Here is a 27,458-nt window from a genome sequence, read left to right as displayed (position 1 = left end):
CATTTTTTCTGTGAGCACTGTGGTATGGATAAGGCCTCGAGAGCTGTCTGATTCCCAGCCTCTGAGTTTTGGATGCAAGGTTTTGTGGTTGGGATTTTTTGTTTTCTCTTTTTTGGGAGAGGTGGGGAGGGTGGTGGAGGGGTGGTGTTTCTGTGTTTTGCAAAGATGCTCAGGCTACAGCCTTAAGGGTTGAGTCTTTGAGACATATCTCTGCAAATACTTTGCATTGTTTGACGATCAGTATGTTCGCTTCTTGATAGAGGGAGCCTAATGCATGAGCTAATGTACAAATCAAAATTGTTTACAGCAGAGAATGCCCAACTGGCCTGGCCTCAAAGGGTTAAACTAACCAGAAGGATGCAATCATTGTTGCCAGTGTAACAAGGGAAGGTATGAAATATTCCCTTGATACGCCGGAGATGAAGGTGGTTATAGCACACTTAAATACATTGTCCTAACTAGGAAGGCTCTGTGGAAGGGTTAATTTTTTTTCTGCTGCATACAGATAGATATGTAAGAAGTAGGAACACACAGGCCATTGATAAACATTTTGGATGACATTTGCAAAGCCACTTAGGGGAATTGGACACCCAATTCCCATGAATTGTAATGGGAACCAGGTGTCCAAATGTCTTGGCAGTTATGAAAAATCTTGACCTTTAAGCACAATAATTTTCCCCACTAAAGTGATCACTTCCCTATATTCAGCACAAAAACAAGAAAGAGCTAGGTATGTGGACAATAGACTTGTGTAGAGAGCCAGAATTGCAGTGACTCACCTGGTTTTGCAATGCCTGTGTCTGTTTCTTCAATCTAGATGGACAGCTCCCAGCTGATCCACTGTCGGGAGCTTGTGGCCCGTCACCTTTCCACTCTGCAGTCTGCTCTGCCACCCAATTCTGTATACGTCTACAGTCCCCTCAAGCATACCCTTGTGACCTGTAACAGAGGAGCGTTCAGATTCAACTCCTCCTCTGTCCCAGGGCCAGAATTCTCCAAGGACAACAGCCGACCAGAAGTGCCAATCAAAGGTACAGCCGGATTCTATCAGTGTCTGCCAGCTCCCCCTGGGTGCAAGCAAGCCTCCACCAAACGCAAAGTGGAAGAGATGGAAGTGGATGACTTCTACGATGGAATCAAGCGGCTCTACAATGAAGATAGTGCTCCAGAAGTGGTGGCGCTAGAAAACGTGGGGTCTGTTTGTGGTGCTGATGTGTCGAGGCAAGAGGGCAACCGTTCCCCTTGCCCACCTTTACAGCCGGTCTCTGTTATGTAGCTACCGCCTGCGCAAGCGTTCAGAGGAAAGCTACTTTTTAAACCATGCAAAATCGGGCTATGATGTGGGAGGGGGTTGGGAAAGAAGCTGTATCTCATCAGGCTGAAGTGAAGAGAGCCATGAAAACCTTTTTTTTTTTTTTAAGATTTCCCCCCCCTTTATGTGACTAATTATAGTTCAACTATTATTTAAGCACTTAAAAACACAAAAAAGTATAAAAAATCTACAAAAGACCCAAAAAACAAAAAAAGTAGCAAAAAAAATTTTTTTCTTTCTTTCTAGTGTCATTGGTTCCCCTGTTTGTCTGCTACTGTGTATTATAATCCATCATCCATGTCCAAGAGCTCACATTGATTGTGCAAAATTGTTCCAGGTTTTTCAGCCATCCCATTTCTTTCTGTTCTGATTTCCTCTTCCTGCTTGCTCTTCCTTTAACACTCTGCAAGTCTTGTGTATGATTCTCTGTACTCTGACCTTCACCACAGATTTTTTTTTTTTTTCCTTAACCAAAAATCCTTCTTTATTTCATTAGCCACTTTGGTGTCTTAATGTAAGAATATTTCAAACTGGCTTTAAATAAAAGATTTGGGGGGGAAAAAAAAATCCTACAGTGTTTGCAAACTGCCCCGCATTTAAAAAGCCAGAACAGTGTGAACATGCTATAGAAAAGCATTCAGGTAGCAAGAGGGAGACTGTGTTTAGTGTTTTACACAAGTAAGAAGTCATTGTGATTAGAAACTAAGTGATTGTGGTTTTGATTTTAAAAAGTGAAAGCAGTCAAATGTTAGGCCAATTTAACTAAAATATTGTTTTTTGTCACACACCCACAAAGATTTTTGCAGTCAATCAGCTCTCTGGTAGGTGCTCACAAAAGATTAAATTAATGTGTGCGTCAAATGCAAACCATAAATTCTGCAATTGATTTTTGATTCATATGTTTATAAATTTTAGCATGAGATCAATGCTGGTCATTTAGGTGCTGGGACAGTTCTGTGATTCTGAGTTTTGGAACGTGTGTAATTATAAGCCACAAAATACCCCAAGTTTTGTGTTTATGTAACTTTTTTAACCAAAAGTTTAAAAAAACAAAAAACAAACCTTTAAAAGCTTGTCTTTTTAAATGTTTAATACCTATTTCTCAGAAAGACCTGTCCTGGATCCTTGGCTCTCTCTGCAGCCCTGAAGAACGCATGGTGTTCAGAGCCATTGTACTGATGAAAGCCTTCTGGTAGCAATAAAAAAAAAAAGTTGTCCTTTAATTTGTGAGTTGTTTTTTGCTTTCGCTTTTTGCACTGGACAAAGGTGAGTGTTATGCTGGGGCTGCAGCAATGCTGACAAGCCTCTGCCAAGTGGACTCTTCCAAGCAGGGCACCTGAGAGAAAAGGAAGCGTATGTTTTAATACACTATAGTCCTGATTTTTTTTTCAGAGCTGCCAAGAATCCAGGATGCTAACTGCAGCCACATGCCACCTGGATTTTATTCCATCCATTCCTCCTTCATCTTTACTCCTCAGACCCTCCCTCTTGTTGTTCCTTACCCTCCCACCCTCTGGTTCCTTTCTCTCCAAATACAGGTGCAATCCTGTCTATTCCATTATCAGATGTTTCTCTCCCAACCACATCTGCCCCTCTAACTACCATCTTCCTTCTTTTCTTCCCCTCCAAACTCATTGAACAAGCTGTTTACAGCTATTGACTCAAGTTTCTCTGTACCAGCTCCAATCTGGATTCCCCTTTCTCCTCTCCATTGAAAATGAGGTTTCTAATAACCTACTCTTGGGCCACATCTCAAGGTCTTTAGTCCATCCTTGCTCTCCTGGACTTCTCAGCTGCTTTGGAACTAATGCGCTCCTTCTGGACACATGCCCTCTCTGAGCAGGCCTTGCTGGGACAGAGGTAAGAATGCCGGTGGCCAGTCAACATGAATGCTAGCATTGGTGCAGCTGCAGTTGTGGGTGAGTTCCCAAAGCTGGCCAGTGTAGATAAGCCCTTACCTAGCTGGATGTAATTGTCTTGAGAACCACCAAAAGCATCTTGTTGAGGCTTCCAAAAGAAGTTGCCAGAGAGAAACATGACGTGCTCTCAATGTGCCGTGGATTGTCCCTTAAATGCAAGGCCGAAGGTGTCTCACATCTTTCCAAGAGGCTGAATAGGAGCAGATTCCATATTGGCACACCTGTCAATACAGCCTTTGGGATTGGGCCTTAGGACACCCTTTTTATCGATTGGCTTCTCTTGATTTCTTAGCCACCTCATTCTCTTCCCATGACCTTTTACTGATTTGTGGAGCCTTGGGGAAATGGTTTACAGAGCCAATAGATGGAGGATGTGAAGGGGCCGAAATACACTTGTTGCTGTTTCTCGATGCTGCCAGACGCTTGACAAACACCCAACAACTTGGAAAAGGCGATGTGGAGTCCAGAAACCAAATTGACAAGCTAAAGAGGCAGAGTGGTGAGAGAATGCCACCTGGGAGGGTGCCAGGCTCTGCGCAGAGCAGGGAGGGGGAATGCATATTGCTAGCTGCCGTGGTTACTGTGTGGTTGAGACTCCTATAGATACAAATTGTTCAGAGCCAGCCAGGGCACTATATGATTACAAAGTAAGTTAAATATTGACAGTGTAGAGAATGCTTCAGTATAGACTTTGTCTACATTGGCGGCACCATGTAGGGTGTGTGTCGCTCTGTGCCACAGTGAAAAGCAAAGTAAAAGTAAACGAAAAGTACAAATTGCAATGTAGATTCGGCAGGCCTTGCTTGAGAGCCGTGGTTCTGATGTGTCTTTACTTGCCTAAGCAATGCCTCACTGTCTACACCGCTCTTTATACTGATGCTGGGGGGGTATGCAGCGGATGTCCTTTACATGTTGCTGTAAGTGTAGAAGTAGTCATAGACTCGGCCCTGTTGAGCTTCTCCCAATCCCCCTGCGCCCAGTTCTTCCCCACTGGCTCGTCCGTGTGTGTTAGAATACTGGTAATAAGCAATGGTTTATTTGAAGCCGGGTGAATCTTTCTGCAGCAATACGATTCAGGCTTTTTCAGTCTGTGCCTTTTACGGCCAAGATTTTCAAAAATGGGGGCTTAAAATCTAGTGTGGCTTCGGGAGAGCTGGGTTTGGTTCCTGGCTCTGCCACTAGCCTATTGGGTGACCCTGAGCAAATCATTGCCTTGTTTTGTGCCTCTATTTCCCCATAGGTAAAATAGGGCTGATGGCATTGACCTCCTTTAAGATCTACTGATAGAAAAATGCTGTCAATGAGCTAAACTTTATTATTATTGAAGCTACTCAGTGGCCTGATTTTCAAAGGTTCAGAGCACCCAGCAGCTCCAGCCAGAGACCATTGGGAACTGGGGGTGCTCAGCACTTTCTGAAAAACAGGAGTTACGGGGGTGCCTTGCTGAGCAGCCAAACTTTAGGCTAACAATGGCTGGGACTGTTGGAGGAACCTAAGGGAGTTAGGGATATCACTGGGAATTGGACACCTAATTCTCCTAAACACCTTCGCAAATCCCAGCCCAAAAAGCCACAGTGATAGATGCTTTCCCAGTCTATCTCCTTAGGACTGGTCTTTTCACAGCACTATTTTTCAGGATTGTATAATTTTGTTGGAGGGGTGGCAGGTGAAGCATTGTGTGTTTTAAATTTAATCATTTGAACACATTGTTTTATCAAATCTATATTAAAATCCCCCTCAGTTTAGTGATGAGGCTATGGGCCATATTCTCTGATTGGATAAATTGGCAATGCCCAGAATACTTAAGAATTCTAAAAATGTTGGTGATTATTTAAGTAAAAGAGCCACTGATATTTTTTTCCTTACAAAGCATGTTGCCTTAGGCGTTTCTGCTCTTGGGTGACGGAGAACAGAGTTTTCAATTTGTAAAAATGTCTACTCAAGACAGAGTCAATTTTCACTGTAGGGAAGGCAAAATTAAATGTAGTGGTTAGCAGGCGCCGTTGTAGAGTTCTCTGGTTTGCACATGGAAAACAGTTCTGTGCCAGTTGGGCAGGGCAATTCTGGACCAGCTAGTCTGAATGGCACGATATTCTGAAAAGACATACGTTCGTGTAACTTAACAGCAGGGAAATGCTGAACTAGTGACCCTAAGTATCTGTGCACAGAGCTGTGTTCGATATTAACTCCTGAATTAAACTGCCTTGCTTTCTTGGGCTGAGCGCAGATCCCTGTTCTTTGGCTCAAGAATTTAATGACCCTGATTCAGTGAAGCAGCTGGGCTGTGACTTTTGAGAAGCACCTAACTGACTTAGGAGTACAAAGCCCAAGGGTTGCCAAGGGGACATGTGCTCTTTTGGAAAGCCCATCTGGAAACGCATGCTTAAATAAAGCCCATGGACTTCATCAGGTCTTCCACCTACTGTAAGTTAAGGAAATGCTAAAGTGTTTGTGATGTGTAGCCTCTGCTCTTCTGGCTGAGCACAGGGAATTATAAGGACAGGCTGTCAGTGTTTCATAGGGTTGGACTGTGCCCCTATTGGGCCCACTAGCATAGAGGTCAGGAAACTCCATGAGGTTCCCCTGCTCTCAGGACTGTGGCCCACAAAGGCTGCTGGGGTCAGGGTCAGCTCCATGGAGGTCCAGTGCCTGTGTGTCTGCTCAGAGTCCTCCGCAGCTTGGCCCCCGGCTCCCTGCCAGCATGGCTGTAGTGAGCTGCTCCTAGGGTTGAGCTGGATCCTGCAATCCTTCCTTTGCTGAAGTGTCCTGTTCTCTCCTCTCCCTCCTCCCCCCGCCCCGGGACCGGCCAGCTGCAGGAGGGAGTGCAGGGCTGCGGGTATGTCTCCAGGGCAGTCAGAGGGGTGATTGTAGCTCAGGTAGTCATACCCATAGGAATGTTAATCTAGCTAGCCTGCTAAGACTAATAGCAACGATGCAGAGGTGTGGGCTAAAGTCCCAGGGTCTGGGCACGCTTGGACAGCCCACATTACTGCATCTTTACTGCTAGGGCTAGCGGAACGAGCTCAATGAGAGTCAGCATGGGCCTGCCTTGCAATCACACCACCAATTGCCGTGTTCAACATACCCTGACCCTAGACCGGTGGTTCCCAAAACGAAATTCATGAAATGTTACGGGGTTTTCGGGCCGGGGGGAAATTCCCTAATGGCCCACAGAGCTGTCCCTCAGGACCCGGGGCAGCATGGGGCCAGCAGCCTGGAGCCTTGGGGACTTCCAAGAACTAAGCAGATCAAAGCAAGCAGCATCTATCACACTGAGGTGATTTAAACTTCAAGACTCTTGTACAAAATGGAAAGGGAGGTGGGTTTTTTTGCTGTTTTTAAAATTAAATAGGCAGCTAGTGTTTTTTTTTTTTTTAATTATGATGAAGAACAAGTTTTAAGCTTTGTTGTACTGTGCGTTGTTTGCCTGGACTGCTCAAGAACTGAATGCTTGTGTAGGAGGAACTCTTTGAGTTGGCTTGTTAAATACCTTCATGCTGTTCCACATCTGATAGTCCTTAGGAGCCAGAAGTGCCAGAGTGGGGGGGGGGGGCTGATGAGGGTCACGTGCTGCCCCTGCATTGGCATCTCCCCCCATGGGTACCTCCCCTTTTTTCCAGTGGCCCCTGTGGGGGCCCTTCCACTTTTCCAGCAGTGGCCCCCCCTGGGTGTATGGGGGCTTTGCCCCTACACCCCTTTCTTCTACTGGTGCCTCTGATAGGAACCTTGTCTTATAACGGACTTAATCAACGGTGATACCAACTACAAAAGTGAGATCTTGGAAGAGTGTTGTCGTTTTCGTAATGTAATAAAAATAATGATCAAGTGTGTAATAAGCATGTCATAAAAACAGATTTTATATTTCCAAGATCACTGCTTTTATAATTTTATGCTGAGGCAAGGGAGAAAATCCCTGGAAATACTCATTTTTAGGAGGGGGTTCGCGGGTTGTTAAAGTTTGGGAACCACTGCCCTGGAGTACACAAGCAGTCGGCTGAGTCAGGTAAGTCGTCTTTTGCAGCCTCTGCCTCCCTCTTGTGGCTGATGTGGCTGTTACTCTATTTTGAATTTTTTGGGGACGTGAAACCCGGAGATTATTTTGACTTGGTGTGAATGTGTGTTATCCAGAGGGCAACATGGTGCTGTGCCACTTTAACCATAATTATATGGCAGCCCTGTGAGTTTACAAAGCCAAATGCTTCAGGCTGCAAAGGTGCCTTGAAGTTGTCTGAAGAATGAAAAGGACAGCTGCTCTCATACCAAGGAGCCGTCTTGCTAGGATGGTGCAGCAGGACTGAACAGGGCTACAGTTGAGTCTGGCACTGAACATGCAGGTGGAGAGGGAACAGACAATGGTGTCTAGAATTATAGGCCCTGATTCATTGGTGCCTTGTGCTTCCTGTAGGCACTTCCTTGCTGATGTGCACCTACTTTGTGCTGATGTAGACAACCACATGTGTACATGGCAGCAGTGAGCTGTGTGCATAAAGTAGGCTCTGCCTTTTAGGTGATTTGAATCCTAGTATTTTAAATAATTCTCTCCAGATGTTTCCCAATTTCCTTCTGCACGTATCCAGCCTACCCCAGGCTCTTAGTCTTGTAGAGGTAGCAGAGGAAACAGATGTAAGGGGAAAGCAATTATCCTCTAGTCCTTTGCCACTTCTCCAAGGTCTCTAGGGAAATGATCTTTGCTTCTCCCTACGTGGATACTTGCCTTTTATTTATTGTGTTAACCGTATAAATCCCTTATTTAAAAACCAAATTCCCCCTCCCTTCATGAAGTATATTGTCTCCCACAGTGCAGTGTTGTGGTGATAACACGCATACTGATGTCAATCAAATTGTGTTATGGACATGGTTGCTTAGTGAATGATTCACCATCTACTTCCTCCAGCAGACAGGTGTGTCAGCTCCGAACCACACTGGATGGGCATGGGCCCAACTTTCTTTTCTGTGGCAATTTCATTTTTGGGGGGGTGGGGTGGGAATCTTCTTTCTCCTCTGGGGCCTGACTCAAAATCTACTGCAGTCAATGGGAGTCTTTTCATTGGACTCAAGGGTTTTTTGACGGAAGCCTTAGTGCGGCTGAAAAGTACATTTTTATGCCCTAAAAGTTGGCCAGATTCAAGCTCATGTTTGTCATGCTGACACGCACGTGTCCAGTGGAGGGAGTGTGTCAAATGTCTCTGTACCATCTGCTTCTGTTAATGTGCTGCAGCAGCTCCAAGAAAGTAGTAACTCTTTTAACAGGCAACAGTGCATCGCTTTTTGGTCCCGTCTTCCTCCAGCTCCGTCCCCACAGCGCGTGAGCAATGAAGTCCTTGCATGCCTCTGACCCCCTGCTAAACACAGGGGAGGCAGGGCAGCCCACTGGAAGCAGGTGCTGCTAATGTGTGAGGCCCAACTTCGTCTCTTACGTTCTGGGTGGTGGCCTGGCTGCACTTTACCACTGTGCATGGGAAAATGGAGCATTTAAAAGACCACACGAGACCAAGACCACATTTTTATTATTTAAATGTTACGCCTGAATATTGCACAGGAGGAGGTGCCTTGTGGACACAGATACAAATGCCCAGAGGAACCTCCATGTCGCGTAGAGCTCCAGCCTTGCCAAGCCAGTCACTGAATGGAGTCACTACCTCACGGCAGCCTGTTGCACTGTTCACCATGTTCCCATGAGGCTACCACATTCAGCTCCCATTACGACATCAAACCGTCGTGCCATAATTGTTCAGTGCCTGGCCCTATTCTTGGTTGGTCCTTAGCCACTACTGTAATTAACATTAGTAATGGACAACAAAGTAATCATCTTGCCACTTCTTCCTTGCCTCAGGTTTTTTGACTGCTGAGCTTATCAAGCCTAGGGCCTCCAATACAGCAGAGCACAAGATGGTGGTTACTCTGGAAGAGAACAGGTGAGCATCTCCTATTACTGACCCTGTACAGGCTACTTCAGTAGATGCTCAAAATGGTAGGTACTCAAAATGGGTACAAGTCCCATCTTTGGGGGCTTTTAAAGTTAGACATGTAAATACATTGTTTTTCCCAAAGGCACTGAGAACCTGCAGCGCTAACTGGTTGCGGACCACTGCAGCTAACGCAAGAGAGCATGATGTACCTCTCCCTTCCTATTGCTGTGACTTAGGCATTGTTCCTCTGATGTCAGTGGAGTTACACTGCTTATAAAACCATGGCAAGCAGAGAATCCAGCACCAGCTGTTAGATAATGGGGTAAGATTGGTTTCCCAGTGTTAAGTTCTCTCTGCCTTGGTTGTGTTGCAGCAGTGCTTAGGAAGCCTGGTCACAGAGCAGGGCCCCATTGTGTTAGGTGCTGTACAAACACAGAATAAAAAGACGGTCCCTAAGAGCTTACATGTGATGTAGTGGAGGAGTTATGCTTTCTCTCATCACTGCATTCTACGTTCCCTCCCTATGAATGGGAATTGTGGGAGCTACAAGGAGCTGGCCTGGAGGCAGATGTGGCTCAAGTACTATATCCCAAAATACAAATTGATCAACAGCATGTAAGGGGAGGGGGTTCCTAATCCCAGACCACACTACTTCATGAGAGGTAAGGGTGAAGATTGGAGGGGCCAGTGTCTCAGCAGCTGTAAATCTCCACAGCTCAAGGGGAGTTGACAGAACTACCTCATGTTGAGCCAGTTCAGTCTGTCCCCAAGTCTCCCTTTTACCCTGTGTAATGCAGCTGACACCAGTGATGGGAGGAGTCCTCCATAGCTGTGAAGATGGGTTAATTACCATTGGTATGACACTGTTCTTAGCAGTGGCTGAGTAAATGCTGACTTCTCTCTTTTCTTGCAGGCATAGTAACAAGTCTGACTTGTTTTATTCTGGGGAACAGGCTCTTATCTGAATAGTAGGTGACGTGCAAGGAAAACTTCAGGAGACTTAGATAGCAGCAGGGAAAGGCAGGCCAGCTGTAGAAGGGGCACACATGAAGGGCACTAACTCAGGGAAAACCAAGGCTGGAGACAGGTAGGCACTATTATTTAGCTCTTTGGATAGAGATGCTATTGTGTGGCAGTGCCTCAGTGTAGGTCCATTGGAGTCAATGGAGTTGTAGGGATACACAGCAGCTGGGGATCTGGCCCATGGCTCTCTAGAACTGATCCTGTTTTGCTTTTTCTCTTACACCAAAGTGTTTGGTACCTTTCAAATTAATAGATTGCTTCTATCATCTATTGAGAAGAGCATCCTGCCTGGTGAGTAATATGTAACTGCTTCTCTCCCTGTGTTAATCTATTACTTTTCTTAACAGCTGGGTGTGAGGGGGAAAGTGAGTCAACACCATCCTTCCCTTTTCAAAATTTCTTGACAAAAACAAGTGGGGAAACTTTAAATATGTTTGAAACAGAAACCCACCAGTTTCTTGTTAAACATTAGAACAGCCACTGTCTCTAGGCATATGGCCAACATAAATAATTCAAAGGTGTGCACTTAAAGAACCCAAATAAGTATGTGCTCCTTACCAAACTGCAGCTCCTCAGCTATATCAATCTTCTCCCATAAGGGGCAGCTAATAGGTTTGTAACAGAGGTGCTCAGCCTTGTGTGTGATACATAAAGCTTGCAAGGCATTCAAGCTAAAATAAAACACCAGAGGCCCTACCTCATGCAGCACTCACTCTTCTAGGATGGTCTAAGCCAGGGGTAGGCAACCTATGGCACACAAGCTGATTTTCAGTAGCACTCACACGGCCTGGGTCCTGGCCACTGGTCGGGGGGGGGGGGGGGGGGTGAGGGTGCTCTGCATTTTAATTTAATTTTAAATTAAGTGTCTTTAACATTTTTAGAAGGTCTCAAACATTTTAAAAACCTTATTTACTTCACATATATTAAACTATTATAACTAATGTATTACTGGCACATGACTAAATGAAGACTCGGCCAACCACTTCTGAAAGATTGCTGACCCTTGGTCTAAGCTTATCCAGCTGCCTGATCAGGATGCAAAAGCTAGTGCTGGACTGATGGGAGAATGCAGGAGGAGCCTGGCTGTATAACCAAACTTAAATGAATCTCAACTCCTTTTGCACAAAACAGCAGTGAACTCAGGGGGACTGTAGGCTTCAGGACTATGGGCAGGGAAGCAGTTCTGACCATGCATTTTCAAAGTTGGGTACTTAATTACTATTTGATTTTAACATCCTACACAATTTAAAAAAATACTCAGAGCATGCAGCAGTGCATTAAGGAATGAGGCACAAGCAGATCCACAACAGAAGAGAGGGGGAAATGGATTGGGGGCTAAGTAAAAAGTAGCTTAACTTATTTGGAAGGCATGGCTATTAACTCCCTGGGTGAGACATCATCCAGTGGTGGCAGGGGAGCTATACCCATTTCACCAGGGCCTTGATCCTTTTGAAAGCATTACCTGACCCTTAAGCACATGCATAAATCTTATTCTCAAGTGAGGGCTTCAGAGGGAGTTAAGTAAGGCCAAAGTGTGACTTTCACCTGGAGTCAGCTGCTTCTACTGCAGTCACATAGGCCAGGCACTCAATTCAATGGGAACAGGATCAAGTTGTGCTACTGGCTTCAGTGGTAGCATAATGAGAACCTCTAGTCCTATACTTCATATAGATCAAACCAGTATCCTCTTACTGTTGAAATATCACAGCCTGACCACACCATGCTAGAAAACTAGGTTCAACTCTGTTAAAGTGGTGGTAAATCTGTGGAAGATGTGAAATATTAATGGAGTCAGGCCTTAATCCAGCAATGCACTAACCCTGTGTTTAAACGCTTCCCAGATTGAGGCCTGGTGTTCTAAACTTAATGCATTTCTTCCAGGTACAGGTCTTTAACTCCACCCTCAGGTTCTCTCCCATCTTCATCACTCCTTCAGTAGGAGAGTACCAGTCCTGGTATTAAGTTTAGCTGGCTGAAATTGTAAACATTCATGACAATTTTGTACAGCTGATTTAAATATTTCCTTGATGCATAAGCACAAATCCACTTAATCAGACTGAAGAAAGGGTTGTTTTGTCACTCCAAACCCAGCTCTCGCTCTAGCAGCAGGAGTCCAAATCTTCTTCTAGTGCCAAAAAAAACCTGTGCTTCTGAAAAAGCACGTAAGCAAGTTTGGGAACGACTGTGGCTTTTATTCTGTAAACAAGAAAGGAGGCAATGTAAAATACTCTGCATTCCCTTTGTCACTCCACACTGAAATACAGCATTGATTTGTGGTCAGAAGCAATGAACATCCACAGTTTGGTAGCAAGTGCTTAAAAAAGCCTTCTCACAATGACAATCATAATGAACCAAGTCCACTGACACTAGAGGGCACTTGACTTAGTGTAAACTAAGTTACAAGCTTACTTTGTTTTTAGCAAGTTTTTGGCACTTTTCAAGCTCTTCGCTGTTGAATCCGCTTCTGAAGTAGACAAGTGAAAAAGTTATGCACATGTTCCACAGCAAGACTACATAAAGCATGTAAAAATAATTACAGGATGGGCTTCACATACTTAAATAGTCTTCTCCTCAAGCAGCAATCTGTGTGGCTGGACTTCATAGGAAAAGATTTCATTTTGCACACACAGAGGCAGAAGATCAGCTGAAAACAACTGAACCAATTCTGTCAACCTGACAGTATCAAATAGCAGCTTTCTCCACTCATGCCCCTTCATACTTAAAAACAGTGATCCCTGTCCAAGGAGCTGGTTTAAAATGCACAGGAGCACACAGCTTTCAGAGTAGCCAGATCAGGATGTTTGTCTGTCAGTTCTAGCTTAAGTCTCCTACTCAGTAATCATCTATTATTGCACACTCATTCTGTCCCTGGTCCGTAAGCTTCTTATTTATCAAGAGCAGTGTTCAGGTGATGGTAAAAGAAAAATTTCCAATGTAATATCTGTGATAGCATCCATGTTCTCTAGTCCACTTATTCTGTCTCTTTGTGGTAATGAAAATCCTGTAGAAGGCATACTGGTCAGCACTGGGGAGCAAACAGACCCTTACAGCTATGCACTTCCCTGACCCACGCTTTAAAGAGCAAGGTGGAGATGATGGAAGAATGAGGTAACTCTTCTCCCAACAGGTGTGTACATGTCCCGCTGGCTCTTCTACTGCCCATTAGGAGAAAGGGTGTGGGGGGCTTGGCAAGGTGACCATTACATAAAGAAGAAGCTACAGAAGAGAGAAGAAGAAGGGGAAAAAAAGGTTCAGAATCCAACCAAAAGGAAAAAAGAAAATGAAACATTTTAAAGTAAGCAAGCTCTGAAGGAAAGGGAGAGTGTACATATGTGAAGGTTTTAATGCAGCAGGAGCAGGGCAAGGGGCTAGGCCCACCAAGCCACTGTTTAGCGAATGGGAAGAGGAGCAAGGAATGAGGTTTTAAAAAAGGTAAAATGAATGCTGCCATTGTGAACCGCCTTAGCACAGCCCGAAAGCAATCAACCAAAGAACAAGAAATGTCTACGTCAACATCAAGCAAGCATGAAAACTTCACCCTTGGCATTCACACATGCATCCACTTCCTTTTTTCATCCAACAAAAGAAAGTTACAAAGGCCACACAAAAACTAGAGTGTCTGGGTAAAAATATATTGCCCCTGTCCCGCTTTGTGTGTTGGCATTATTTCACATTTGCACCCCCAGAGCACATACAAAAAAAGGAACTGAACTATGGTGGAAGGCTATGATTCATTTTGAACTTCACAAATGAAGTACTTTGACATCAGTAAGACATCTAAGAGGCATACATGTATAATTCTGCATTAACACTGGCTGATGGTATACAATCATTTGGACAAAAACATGGGTTATTTTCAAAGAGCAAGGTAACAATGTTCTACACCTCTAGTTTAAGGCCATCGGCATTTATTTAAAAGTAAGTACACAAAATATTCCTACTGCTGTTCACAGCTTTATTTTCAGTAAGTTTAAAAAAACACCCTTCATATTTGTATAATCCCATGCTGTCACACCCTGGCCCTTAGGGCCTCATCGATGATATATACTGTAAATGCAGTTGGGCTCCTTGGAGAAAGGATATGACAGGAATAAGCTGTTTGACACCTTGAGAATGGCAAATCACAACATGATTCAAATGGACAGATTTGATAACACACAAGACATTGCTGTATTTCATCACAACAGTTTAAAAGTAGAATGAACTACTTGAAAACATAACCATTGATTGTGTTAAATAAAATAAGGCTTTTTTTTTTTTTTTTTTAAAAGACAAATACAAAAGTCTTCTTGACAGGGTTATAATATACAAGGCAGCAAAAGGATAAGTGATCTTGTATTTAGGAAATCTCCCAGGAGCTAGGAACACAGAGTCTGGCTTGGCAACTGAGAGGATGCATTCTGCAGATCAGCATCATGGCCAGTTTTCACTAGCTGGTTCAAATTCTGGCCTGGAGAGGCCACTGAGTGCAATACCTTGTAATTCCCCCTTTCCCATCAGCCACAAAGATGACATGCATTTTGGTCCAATGGTAACATTTGGTTTTGTTTTATAACTCTGGGCATGATTGGATATACTCAGGTCACCATAATTACCACTGAGGATAAGCACAATCAAGGTTCTTTTATACAAAGTGGGATTTTCTAGAGCCCTCAGAGTTGGCCTAACTCTGTTCCTTAAAGCATGAAGGGGAGTTTCCCCATGGATTTAAAGAGGAGCAGTGAGGCCAATATTGAGCACTCTTGAACAACGACCCCTTTATAACCGAGGAGATGTCAAGTCAGTGGGAATCAGGTGCCTAATCTGTGCTTTTGAAAGTCAATCCCCAATACTCACAACAGTGCATTTTGGAACAAGTATCGCTCTTCCCCAGGTGGCCAGTATGTCATTCAGACTTGGCCTATGGGTTTTACTTCACATCCAGGGAGTGCTTTAATGCGCAGATCTGCACTCTCCATTGTTTGTTGCTGCTCATTTATAACATCCTAATGGACATCCCAGCACCTCTGGGAAATGCAGCATTATCAGTGACTAGTCATTGCTGTTTAAACATCCTACCGTTTGCAGATCCTCACAAGCAAGATTTAGGGTTACGTAGCTGTCATCAAAAGCTAACGCTACCTTAAACTGGAATTTTCAAATGAGTTAGGGGTCCCTCATAGCCAATAGGAGCTGGTGCCTAACTCCCTTTGGCTCCTTTGAAAATCCCAGCTGAAGATGGTTATTGTTTAATAAAAGTTTTTAAAAACCCCTCAGCATTGCCACTTGTGGAAAAGTCAACTTTCATTCATTTCAAAAGTGGGCAGAGAGGTCTCTTGCTGCTGTACTTACATGCGAAGGTGAAAGAAAGCACATCCAACTAGATTTGAGGGTATCACTTATTCCATGCAGAGCCAGGGACTACTGTGAAAAAAGGCATAGATACAGAAAGGAAAGAGAAGTGCAGCAGTAACAAGCTAAACATGGCCCAGGGATTTTTAAAAGTTAGTGTGCCATGGGGGGGGGGAGGAATAATTAAATTTAAATTTTATTCCCAGCTTCTCCAAAAAAGATGGTTTTTTTTGTTTTGTTTTGCTAAAAAGAGAAACAAACCAATCCCTCCCCCCAGCATTTAATACATTTGGCAACAGCTTTGTGTCCAAAATAAAAATACCTAGTCTCTGCTAATTTTCTCTGCCAAGCTTCCCTTGAAAGGGTTTTTAAACTGAGCAGGAGAAACTAATGTTAAAATTAAATTCTCTTACCAGGCACAAAAAACCCCCACGCGTGTTAATTAAAAATAGGACACGCACAGACACAGCTAATGGAAGCACACTACACAAGCTTCAAACTTGAGCATATTGCATGATCAAATGCAGCCCATGGTTAGGAAACTGGTTTCATGTGTTCAATACCAAGTGAGTTTTTAAGGTTAAGCTGAAGCAAAACTGCAAGGATCTTAGATTTTTACTGCTATTTAACCTGGCTACTGCGACTGTCGGTCCTTCCAATGATTGTGTTCACATGACAACTTAGCTTGAATTTCAAAAGTTTCTTCCCTGCTTTTCCTCTGCTTAAATTTATGCAGTTTGTCCAGCCACCCTTTCCCCTCCCTAAGAGCCATGTTTATGCAGTGCGGGATGGGTGGAAAAGAGAACAAAATAACCCCCCACAAACCTGCCTTTGTGACTGTAGTTACATGACCCCTGTGCTTGGGTAGAAACAAGCAAAGTTGGAATGTGTGGGATCAAGTGAAGAGGGTTAATTTCAAGAGTGCTTTAAAGAAAGAAACAGGAGACTACCTAGCTAGGAGCATAGGGGAAGCTGGCAGATCAGCAGCAGTAGAGAAAAAAATCCAGAAGTCAGAGAGTAAACATGGGTCGCCACTTCTTGGAATGTATCAGAAAGGAGAAAAGACTCTGTCCAAAAAGGAATGGCATAGAAAACACAAACAGGTCAATTTTCACACCAAGTACGCCCTAAAAAAAGGCCTGGCTTATGCTAGATGTTCAGTCACCGTTTTTTAATGCAAACTATTGTTTGCATCCCAAGCCTTAGCCGGCTGCGCAGAGCTGATCAGTGCATTGATGTTACCTTTATTATGCCTTTGTCAAGCAAGATAGCTATATCTTAGCCCGGTAAAGAAAGTGAACAGTTATATTCTCCACTTTAGGAGCCCAGAGAAACTGAAGTTAATGGAGTTTTAATTAACTCCTTTAATGGTTCACTGGCACTTACCAACAGAAGACACTATGTTCCAAGACTGATCCTGCAACCAAATAAGCATGTGCAAAAATTTACTCCTGTAAGGACTCCTACTATAGTCAACTGAACTATATTGCATGAGTAAAGTTACTCTTGTGCTTATGCGTTTGCTGGATGGGGCCCTACAGGAATCAACGAAGTGTGGAGGGGTGACACTTTTACTCAGGCAATCTGTGGAAAGTGTATTCAAGTTTTGGGATGGGATTCAGTCACCTGGTTAGTTTTTGATGGGGGACTCTTGATTTCAAAGCAATTGGGGCGGGGGGGAGGAGAACCTCCTGTCTTGGGAATTTGCAGCTCCTTTTGCTGCACACTGCACAGCTTTTAGTGGTTAGCCACAACGCTTAATAGAGAAAAGAGTTATTGCAAAAATATTTAACCTCTTGCGTGAATAACAAAAAGCCAGGCCAAAAGTCATTATCCATAAGGTAAAAAAGTCATGCAAGAATAAAAGCATGCAAGGTCAGTTGCTCTTTTGATACCTACACACACAAAAACCTAACAATGGGATTTCTACAGTCTTACAAGTCAAGCTATCAAAGAAACACTCATTTAAGTGGACTTCTGGGTTTAGCAATACACTGGGGAGACTCTGGCTAAGTCTGCATTGGATTTTATTCACATTGAATAGTAACTCACTCATAACTAAACCCCCAGATTTCCATGGGAGCACTCGTGCTATTCAGTGCGAGTAAAGGGAATCACAGTTTGGCCTGTTGAGAGCAGTGTGTGCAAACGAGTAACAGCAGCATTTAAGGCCTGATCCTGAAACCCTTCCGATGTCTTTAAGTGCCCTTGGATCAAGCCAGTGACGCACAAGTCTTGCTCTCAATTCAAAGCCAAGTGGCAGGTCTGATCTATTGCTACTGTTCTTACCAGAGAGAGAAATGGCATCAACTTTTCAAACAAGAACACCCCTCTCCTTCCCCCCACACTCAATTTCCAGATGCTCACTGCTTCATCCACCTTTCTCCCACCCACTCCATTATTAAATGAGTTAATAGTTATTTGTGTTTAAAACAAAAACAAAAACCAAACAGATGTCAGAGACACATTACTGCAAAAGCAGGTGAATGCAGGAACATCCTTGGCTTGCCAGGCTTTATGTGAAGCTTGCACTGCAAGTTAAAAAAACAAAAACAAAAAACATTAGAAATAATAGAAACCCAAAAGAAAGGAAAGAAAGATGGGAGAGCTGACACCAGCATTCTGCTTCGGTGGACGCCCATGCAAATGGATTATGAAATTAAAAAGGAGTGAAACAAACCTTAAAATTGGAGTCAATTCTATTCTATATGACAAGCAAAAGAAAAGAAAAACTGAGTGGAGAAAAACAAACCAACCACATAGTTAGTCCAAACTAGGTTACTGTTTGACAGTGACTTAGGCCAATATTTTCAGAAGTGGCTAGTGATTTTGTATGCCCAACCTAAGACACCTTAAAAGGGATTCTGGTTTTCAGAGAGCAGATGCTTCACATTTTCTGAAAACCAGGGTCCTTTAAGACAACTCAAGTTGGGCACTTTAAGGTCAATCACCACTTTTGAAAATGTAGCCGACCGGTCTGATCCGGGTCCCACTGAAATCAACTGGAGTCTCTCTTCAGTGGGTGTTGTCCCAAGCCGCAACTGAACACCCTGCATGGTGTAGTTTAAGGACTTCTACCAGGACTGAATACGGCCTAGTATATTTGCACCAGTTTGAAATTCCTTTCATTAAAGGAAGAGAAGTTTCTTATACTGTTTTACAAAGTGACTTTACATTAAAGAAGCCAAACAAAAGAGTTCCAACTCCTGTGCCTGTCTGAGAAATGGCAGGTAATACAATGCACACATCTAGGTACGCAGCTGACGACCTATTCAATGGAACAGGCAAGAGCTGAAAACCATTTCACTGATCTTATTAAAAAGGACCCACTCTGGTTAGACACGTGCCATGACCACACTTGTTGCCAGCAACTGCCTCTGGAACATTTAGGTATGAAGAAATGCCAAGGCCACAACTAAGATTATGGGATCAGGATGGGATTTAGGGAAGCACTTAAGCACATGGCTGTACAGCGCCTAGCACAGTGGGGCCTGGTCTACAAATAGGGCCCCTAGGTGCTGTGGTAATGAAAAAAATAATAATAATATACCTCTAACTTATGCCCATGCTTAAGTGCTGTCCCCACTCAAAATTCTTTCCTCAATCAGGGCTATCAACAACAACAAATGTTAGAAAAATGTCTGTAAATTGTAGATGTCAAATTCCACTCATGAATCCATCAGAAAAACACAGTCAAAAGGAAGTAATAAGGACAGCAGTTTATTCTCACGGGATGGGACCAAATTCTCTGCTGGAGTTAGGCCAGCAGAGAATTTGGCCGTTTCATCATTCTGCCTTGTGCAGAATTTTGATAAGGTCTCAGCGGTCCAAGTTATAGATGTGTAATTCCACCTTTAAAAAGAAGCAGTCCAATAAATTGCATTCTGGGGAGGCTACAAGGGAAATCCGGCAGAGAGCATTTCAGGGATTAGCCTAACTTCCACTGGTAATTGTATAAAACATCAGAGTCATGCCACCGCAGTTCAATGATAAGAATAAAAAACCTTACCTATTAAACCTGTAGCATTTCATTAGAGGAAATTTAAAAGTTTTAGGAACCAAGATATGCTACAATGCAGATGCATCCGCATTTTCCTTTCCAGCTTCTGTTACCAATTTGATCATAATAAAACAATTTGAGCAACTCCCAACAGCTGGTATGGAATGATACTGAGAGCCGAGACTATTTTAAACATATTTACAAAGCAAAAGTGCATGTTCCTCATGACTGGATTTCTGTGGCAGAATAGAAACCATGCGATTTGTAATGGCAACTAGAAACATGACGTATATAATATGCCAATTCCATGCAGGTGCCAGAAAAATTCACAGGAATAACTAGTAGCTAACTACTATTAAAAGTTACAAAACCAAACCTCACTGCATATAGCTTCAGTCTGATACAGAAGAGATGAAGAAACCTATTGCAGATTTTATATAAATATTAAGTTAGCAGCGCCATTTCAAAGATTTCTGAGTAGGAAAAGGTCATCAAAAGTTCCAAGTTACTTAGAAAAAAGGCCATACTTGGGGAACACAATGTGGGAACAGCCATGCCAGGCAGGACCCTTGTTCCAGTCTATCCTATTTACAGAAAACGCGCAAGGGAGAAATCTCAGCATTCTAGGAAGGTTGCTGCCAGATATTAGTTCTGTGCTGATCTGCTTTTTGGATTATTAAAGGAGTTTCCAGTACACATGAAAATGCTGTATTTTCTCTATGGTCTTTGCGTAAGCGTTTAGAGCCAGATTCTCAGCTAGAGTAAGCCAGCATGGCTCCATAGAAGCTACATTGATTTACATCAGGTGAGGAACTGGCCCTTCATTATTTTAAATGTCTTCATTGGGCATGACTTTCAGAGCACTGATCCAGCAGCAGAAACCAGAGAGACACACTCCAGCTTCTGCTGGTACAAGGATGAGGGCACGGTGCTGCTGCCCATTGTAGAAAAATACACTAGTGTACATGAAATAAAGTAGAAGCTCACTAGCTCGCTTTAGTCCTCTTATGAATAGTTGAAGTTAGTCAATTAGCAAGTAAGGTCTTGCCCACACTTGAAAGTTAATTCAGATTAAGATAGGATGGGAATTTAAAGCACACCAGCCATTCCTGAATAACTCCACATGCAGACAAGCCCTAGGTGAACAAATAAAAAGCAAAAACTGCCACATCATGAATTGCACTTCAACCATTCTTTTTTTGTCAATGACAGCTTAGTGTTAATTATTTATGACCGTATTTCATAGAATACCAGGAAATGTCCTATGCCATATGTATAATGCAAGACCTTGCTGGATCATTGGCTATTAAACATTTGCTGAGGTCTGGAGACAACAAAGTTTTGCGTGTGTTATTCAGATTCTACAGTATCACTCTCTTTATAGGGTATATGATTTCAGTAAAATAAATGTGTGCTTTTATCTCAGGCAACCTGGGAAGAAATCCAAGGGGAACCTACCTTATCTGAGAATGGCAGAGAGGGACTATTGGTACTTTTTACCTAAGACTGCCCTCAGAATAGGTTGTCCCATTCTGCTATACAGACAATCCATTCTTATTCTACTTCAGCTCTGCCAAACTTGTTTGATTTCATTGTAAGTCTCCCATCCAAGACAGTTTGGGGGTTTTTAAAGCCAATAAAGGGACAAATTCTGCCCTTCGATACATTCTGCCATTCAGAAGCCCCATAAGTATTTGAGAGTAGGGTTTGCCTCACAAGTGTAAATACATAATAGAAAATACAATGCCATTTATCTTTTGCTAGATGCATCAGTTGTGCTATCTTTTTATGTTGAATTGATACTACGTGAATTAAATTAACCTGTAATTATAGGTACCATAGTTTAAAAAAAAAAAAAAAAAAACCAAAACTTTCCAAGTATTCACTTTTTGGCACTAGGATGTTCCATGTCAAAATGACATGGTTGTTAAGCTTTTGGTTTTAAATGTGTTTACAGCTATAACCGCAACCCTAAAGTATTTAGACTTAGGAATTATAGTTAACGTATAAATGGGGAAGGGAAGTACAATTAGAGACACTCTTATTGGGCTCAGGAGAATAAGTCTGTGACCTGAGTGTCCCAAAGTTGGTTCAGAAAATACTTGAGAAATCACAGATTAGACCTCCACTTTCTGACTGCTCTCTCAAACCAGCCAGAGGGATAAATTAAACTTTACGGTACCCTTTTAATGAAACATTAAAATCATCTCCCCAGCCCACCCCTTGGAGATATTTTATTTGATCAGTCTGGTAAAAAGCCCAGTTTCCAGTCTGATGATGGGAAAAAGCAAATACAGACATGCAACAGAAAAAAAAAAAAAAACCACACACTGGAATAAGGCCACAAGGTTGTAGTGCGACAGCCCCTTACTTTTTCTTGTCCTTGTCTTTCTTGGTTTGTTGGGAACCAGCCTGTTGAGCCTGTGACTGTAGTAGCTGAGTGGCTGCCTTCTTCTTCTGGAAGTTGCTCAGCTCCTCCTCAAGTTCCTTCTTTTTGTCTTCCACTTTTTTCTTCTCTTCTTGGTGTGTCCGCTTGAGATGGTCAAACTTTTCATGGAGCTGCCCAGACAGGGAGGGGGATGATGGAGTTGGAGGGGAGGGGGAGAGAATATTGCTTTTTATTATTTGCATGAATTACAGCACTTCCTACAGGGGTCCCACTGGTCTAGATGCTCTCCACACACGTAAAGCAGAACTATAGCAAAACTGCAGTGCCTGCCCTGAAGAGCTCCCAATCTAAGCAGACACGACGGCCAAAGGAAGTAGTCTATAACTGAGGTAGAGAAAGAAATATGGGTCAGATTGAAAGTCAGTGGGACTTAGGAGTCTACATCCCATTTCTAATGCATGAAGAAGCCTAAGTCATAGAGGCACTTTTGAAAATTTTGCCCGAGGTCACACAGGACGGCTGTGGTAGAGTTGGGAATTGAAGGCAGATCTTCCCAGTCCAGGGCCTTCACCACAAAACCAAGCTTTACTGATCTCAAAAAGAAATTTTCCTAAAGGGATTTTAAACATTCCTGTTATTTTACAAGGAGGAGCAAAGTATGGAGAGGTATTGCTGGGTGCTTATATACTAGTTATTCTGCCAACGGGCTTCAGGGAAAGTTAGGATTTCACCTTTTGCTGCAGGAAAGCTACGTGTGAGGAGAACTGCTTCAAACATCTATTTCATTCAAGTACTGACATGAATTTGAGATGACTGAATGAAAGACCCAAGCCAGCAAGCATTTCTCCTCCACCATATCTTATGGCTTTCTGGGGACTGCTAGATAACTCATTCCCAATTCCAAGCACTGGGAAGGTTACAGTGATGTGTCTTGTTGTTCACTTTAATAAACAGACTCATGCAATTTGTGTTTTCATGTGTGTGTAGTGACAAACTGTTGTACACTGATGACCAGCAAAACTGCTACGTGATTACCTGACGAAAAGCCCTCCAGAAACTCTCTCATGCTCTCGGAACATTCACAGGTATCTGTGCATTTACACACTCGGGGCTTGATTCTCCTCTGCCCTGCATCATGTGGAGACAGCTACATTTGCACAAAGCGAGTAGACAGTGGGTGCAAAACGCTACCACTCTGACCCAGTGGCATGTTACACCCCCTTTGCAGAGATATAACAGGACGACAAGGTGCAGGGAGGCAGGGAATCGGTCTTAGAGCAACTCCTGTTCAAGTGGCCCTCTTGGAGAACGATAGTTCGGCTGTGCCCTTCAAGGCTGCACTCTGAGAAACCCTGGCCCTGCAGTGGGGGTGGGAGTCCAGAGAACAGGGCTGAGCTGCTGAAAGGCTCTATGCAGCAGCCAGGTTTCAAAGAACTGTAATGGTTGAAACATGGCCCCTTCAAAGACAGATAGTCTGCAGCGCTGGGTGCATCCTGCAAAGCCATCAGCTCCCCAGAGTGCAGCTGTCCCCAGTGTTTTGGGCGAAGGGGAACCACTGAGCTGTATGACCTAGCAAGTATACGCCTTTCATTGGGCAGGAAGGACTCCCATCTGCAGAGCCAGCATTACGTGGTGGCTGGGGTTTTACCAAGCCTGAGGGAGTTCTCTGTGCTTATGGTATTTATCTGCTGCCCCCCCCCCCCCGTATCTGAACCCCTCACAATCTTCAATGTCTGTATCCTCATATCACCCCTGAGAAGCTGGGAAGCGCTATTATCCCCACTGTCCAGATGGGGGTACTGAGGCACAGGGACCTTAGGCCAGGTGTTTAAAAGTGTTTAGGTATCTAACTCCCATTGAAAATCAATGTAGGTGCCTGGATACCTTTAAAAGATCTGGCCCTAAGTGACTTGCCCTAGTTCCCACAGGAAGTCTACGGCAGAGCAGGGACTTGAACCCAGGTCTCCCAACCCCAGGCACATGCCCTAACAAGTGGGCCATCCTTTCTCTCAGACTACAAGTGGGATCCAAATGCCTAAATCCTTTAGGCCCCTTTCAAGCTCCCAGCGTAAACCCCTGCGCTAATCCTTTTGGTTAGAAATCACTCACATCTTTTTCCGCTTCTTTCAACTCTGCTTCTTTCTCCTTCACTCTCATGACAAACATCTGTCTCATTTCTTCCTCCTTCTTCTGTAGCTCACCCAGGAATTCATTCCTCTTCGCTTCATAGGTCTCTTGGAGACTATTAAAAATACACAAGGGAAAACACAGTCAAGATTACACTTAGTGCATGGACCAGAGATATTCACCCCAGGCTTTGGGCCTCTTGGCATGTCACCCCTCACTCAGCATCGCCATGGAATTTCAGAGAAGAGACCTGATCACATTGTCCGGATCTCCGTTCCAGTTTTCTGGAAGGCTGCGGTTTGGGAAGTTATATAAAAGATACAGGCTTTCATAGTCTGCAAGTCACTTAACAGGCAGCAAGAGTGACTCGGCTCCAAACACAGCTACTGCATATGCATTTACTGCAATCCAGCAGCTAACACAGCCTTCCATGGCTGATCAGTTACACATTTCTGTCTGCTTCCAATCTTCTTGCTTCATCTTCTGTTTGTCCTGCATCTAGCTTATGTAGGATCCATGGATCCAGGATTAACAGAACACAGATTCTGGGCTGGTATGTTTGGTAAAACACTGTTATTCTTCCTCTGAATCACCATCTTTTACAGCTTTAATTTCTTCATTCCTCCATCAACACAAAGAAATCTGTTTCTTGACACTGATTTACTACCCAATGAGGAGATGCTGCAGCAGATCTCTGGGAGATAAAATGGGCCACCACACACGTATACATAGAGCTGCGATTTTCAGAGTCGCTCAGAGGATTTGGAAGCAAAATTCCCATTCATTTTATTCCTTTGGTGGCTTTGAAAATCTCGGTCAAAAGGATAGCTGGAGTTTGCCAGCAACTCTTTTCCCACGTTACATTCCTGAGAACAAACAATCCCAATTAAAGCTCCATTGAAATGGATTTTGTATTTACACCCAGGCTACGTTTTATGCGAAGGCACAATGAGGACAATTAAAACTGAGTTAGTGAAACATCTGCCCCTGCTTCGGGCCAGTGCTTTATTCTTCATTGCGTGCAGTGATTTTCTTTGTTAGTCCCTCCCGCAATCCCAATCAAACATAGCCTTCAGGTTGCTACATCTCCGGCTTAATCTTGCACACAGTGCTGAGTAACCCCAGCTCCCACCAATTTCCCCACAGCCCCTTGCAGGAATGGGTCTCTCATGAGTTGCTCTTCTGCAGTATCAACCACAGACAGAGACAGTCTCATGATGCCAGCTGACCTAGCTGGGCTCCCAGCACTTGAATGGTGAAGTCTCATAAGGTTCAGTTCTCATGAGATTCTCACCATCTGAGAATGGAAAAATGAAAATGAGCTTCTTTTGGATCTAGACTGGAAACAATCCCAGACTGGTAATAATAGATAAAGATCCAGACAAACGAATCAGAATCTACCTGAAACTCAATTTTCGATGGAAGGTTCTGTTTGTGGCCCATCTCTAATTGAAATCCTGTAAGTGTCCAAGTATAAGCTCTGGATGCACTACCTTCTTCATAACAGAGCTGCTAGCACCTTGTGCGCGCTTTCAGTTTTACCTGTTTATCTGAGTGAAGATTAGAAACTGCAATTGCAATAGAGAGCAGCAGAGCCTTACGAAACCAAACTGAAAGCACTCCATACTCAGTTAATCATATCCTGCCTTGCAACCCACATTTTGGTCACAAACAAAAGAGCAGGGTGGTGTGGAAGGAGGAAGGCTGGCCAGCTCATGCAGGATTTTTTCCGGCGACAGACAAAATTGCTCATTTTTACTGACGATATCACCTTATTTTAGCCTGGGATTTGCATTAGAGCCTACCAAAGTTAGGCCCTCAACTACAGTTGGATATCCCACCCTTCGTGCGAAACTTTCAAATACATGAAAGCCAGCAAACTAAATTGTTTGTTGATGTAATACCACTGACTTCCTTGGAATTTGTCTGGGCCAAATTCTCTGCTGGTGGAATTCCATTACTTCCCTAGAATTCGTCTGGGTCAAATTCTTTGTTGGGGCAACACCGCTGACCTCTCGACCGTTATGCCAGCAGAGAATTTGGCCCAGGAATTCAAAATTACATATGGAAAACTCGCTGGAGTTGTATAAAAGCAAGGCCATTTGGGATTTCAGCAACTTCTTACAGTCGCAGCTCTCAAGAGATGCTGTTACTTCAGCTATCAAACAAAGAGGCATAAACCTACATTCCAGAGAAAACTCCCGGAATCTGAACATTTACATCCAATTAAGGAAAACATGTTTCCAAATTACTGTCAATTTAAAAAAAAACAAAAACATTCTAGCTTTTATTTTAAAAATCGATAGGTCAGTTAACAACACAAGCGACAGGGAAAGGATTACACAAAGAGGAGGAAAATGCATGGGAAGCAAGGAGAGTCCAACAGTAAAGAGACGCTGTCTGTTTTTTGTGGGGTACAACCCATCTCTTCTCAAACAAAAAGACAAAACCAAAAGCCTTCTGTTAGGAACACAGACACTTCCTCCTATTTTAGCACCTCTTTGAGCCTGCACAAGCAGTGGCCTGCATTCTTGCAATGAGCTTAATTTCACTGATACTGGCCTCTCATTTACATGCTTCCTTTCTGCAATATCCTGTTTAGTGTAAATAGTTTGCTGCGCGGTCTTATCCAGCTTGCTTAAGATTAATAGAATACTTACTGCTCCTGACAGAGTAATGTAAACCATCTGAGGAACTAGGATTGCTGCAGACATGCCCTCTGTAGACCACGACTCAGACTCAAGGGAATGCATATTTGCTTGCTTGTCTTGGGAGGAATAATAGATACCCTCCCTACACGACCGTTTCCCTCATGTTGGAAATACAACTACTGCAGGAAAAGGAGGTGGGGGTACTTTAAACTACTAGCATCCACCCGATGTATAAAATTAGGTACTTTCCCCATTTCCTTTCTACTTATAACTTGAGCAAAAGTGGCCTCAAGTACACAGGAAGCAATGGAAATTCCTTGGATTCCTGAAAGGGAAGGGCTGAGCCCATCTTAAGTCATTGCTCTCTGGAAAGGAAATCAAATGAACTTCACACTTCAGCTGGTTAGAGAGCAGGGGCCCGACGCCCCTCTTACTCATGCCCCTCTCACTCACGCTGGTGGAACTTAGCCTAGTCACTGAAGCTTAACACTGGTGTCAGTCTGGCCTAAGCAAGAGGGAGGCAAACTTGATCTTCCGTACCGGGGTTATGCAAGCATTGGTGTGAGAAGAACAAGGCCACATCTTTACCTCAAGCTATGAAACACACCTGGGTTTAATGTTGCCAAGGATCAGAGAGAAATCCTGTTTGCAGTAATTGCAGTGATAATCTGCAATCTCAAGGATTAACATGACTATTTCCCTTCACAATTAAAAAACCATCCCCTCACAATAGGTTACTCTCAGAGGTGACTCAAAGCGCACACCCCCACAGATTTAGGCACAGGCTGACTTAGTGG

At 43.5% G+C, this 27,458-nt stretch overlaps 2 protein-coding genes across 13 annotated transcripts in view; one reads left to right on the top strand and one right to left on the bottom strand.

The window, feature by feature from the left end:
• Positions 1-1,865, top strand: part of CCNI (cyclin I) — a 51,197-nt gene extending 49,332 nt beyond the window's left edge. For all 8 annotated transcript variants that reach the window (XM_038400699.2, XM_038400696.2, XM_043513676.1 and 5 more), the window contains one exon: positions 818-1,865. In XM_038400699.2, coding sequence (XP_038256627.1) covers positions 818-1,276 — 459 coding nt within the window. In that variant the 3' untranslated portion in view covers positions 1,277-1,865. The remainder of the gene's footprint in view (positions 1-817) is intronic.
• A 10,170-nt stretch (positions 1,866-12,035) lies between these two features.
• Positions 12,036-27,458, bottom strand: part of SEPTIN11 (septin 11) — a 71,653-nt gene continuing 56,230 nt past the window's right edge. The window contains exons 8-10 of one of the 5 annotated variants that reach the window (XM_038400688.2): positions 23,993-24,125; positions 21,866-22,053; positions 12,036-12,359 (exon numbers count right to left, since the gene is read on the bottom strand). In XM_038400688.2, coding sequence (XP_038256616.1) covers positions 12,263-12,359; positions 21,866-22,053; positions 23,993-24,125 — 418 coding nt within the window. In that variant the 3' untranslated portion in view covers positions 12,036-12,262. Of the gene's footprint in view, positions 13,380-13,777; positions 18,026-21,865; positions 22,054-23,992; positions 24,126-27,458 lie in introns of those variants that run through there. The other 4 variants (XM_043513670.1, XM_038400692.2, XM_043513669.1 and 1 more) reach the window with 4 other exon arrangements.

Source organism: Dermochelys coriacea, chromosome 4 (assembly GCF_009764565.3).
Source record: "Dermochelys coriacea isolate rDerCor1 chromosome 4, rDerCor1.pri.v4, whole genome shotgun sequence".
In the NCBI taxonomy this organism is placed as follows: domain Eukaryota; kingdom Metazoa; phylum Chordata; order Testudines; family Dermochelyidae; genus Dermochelys; species Dermochelys coriacea.
The sequence above is the reverse complement of the archived record's forward strand: the minus strand, read 5'-3'. Positions and strand labels throughout refer to the sequence as shown.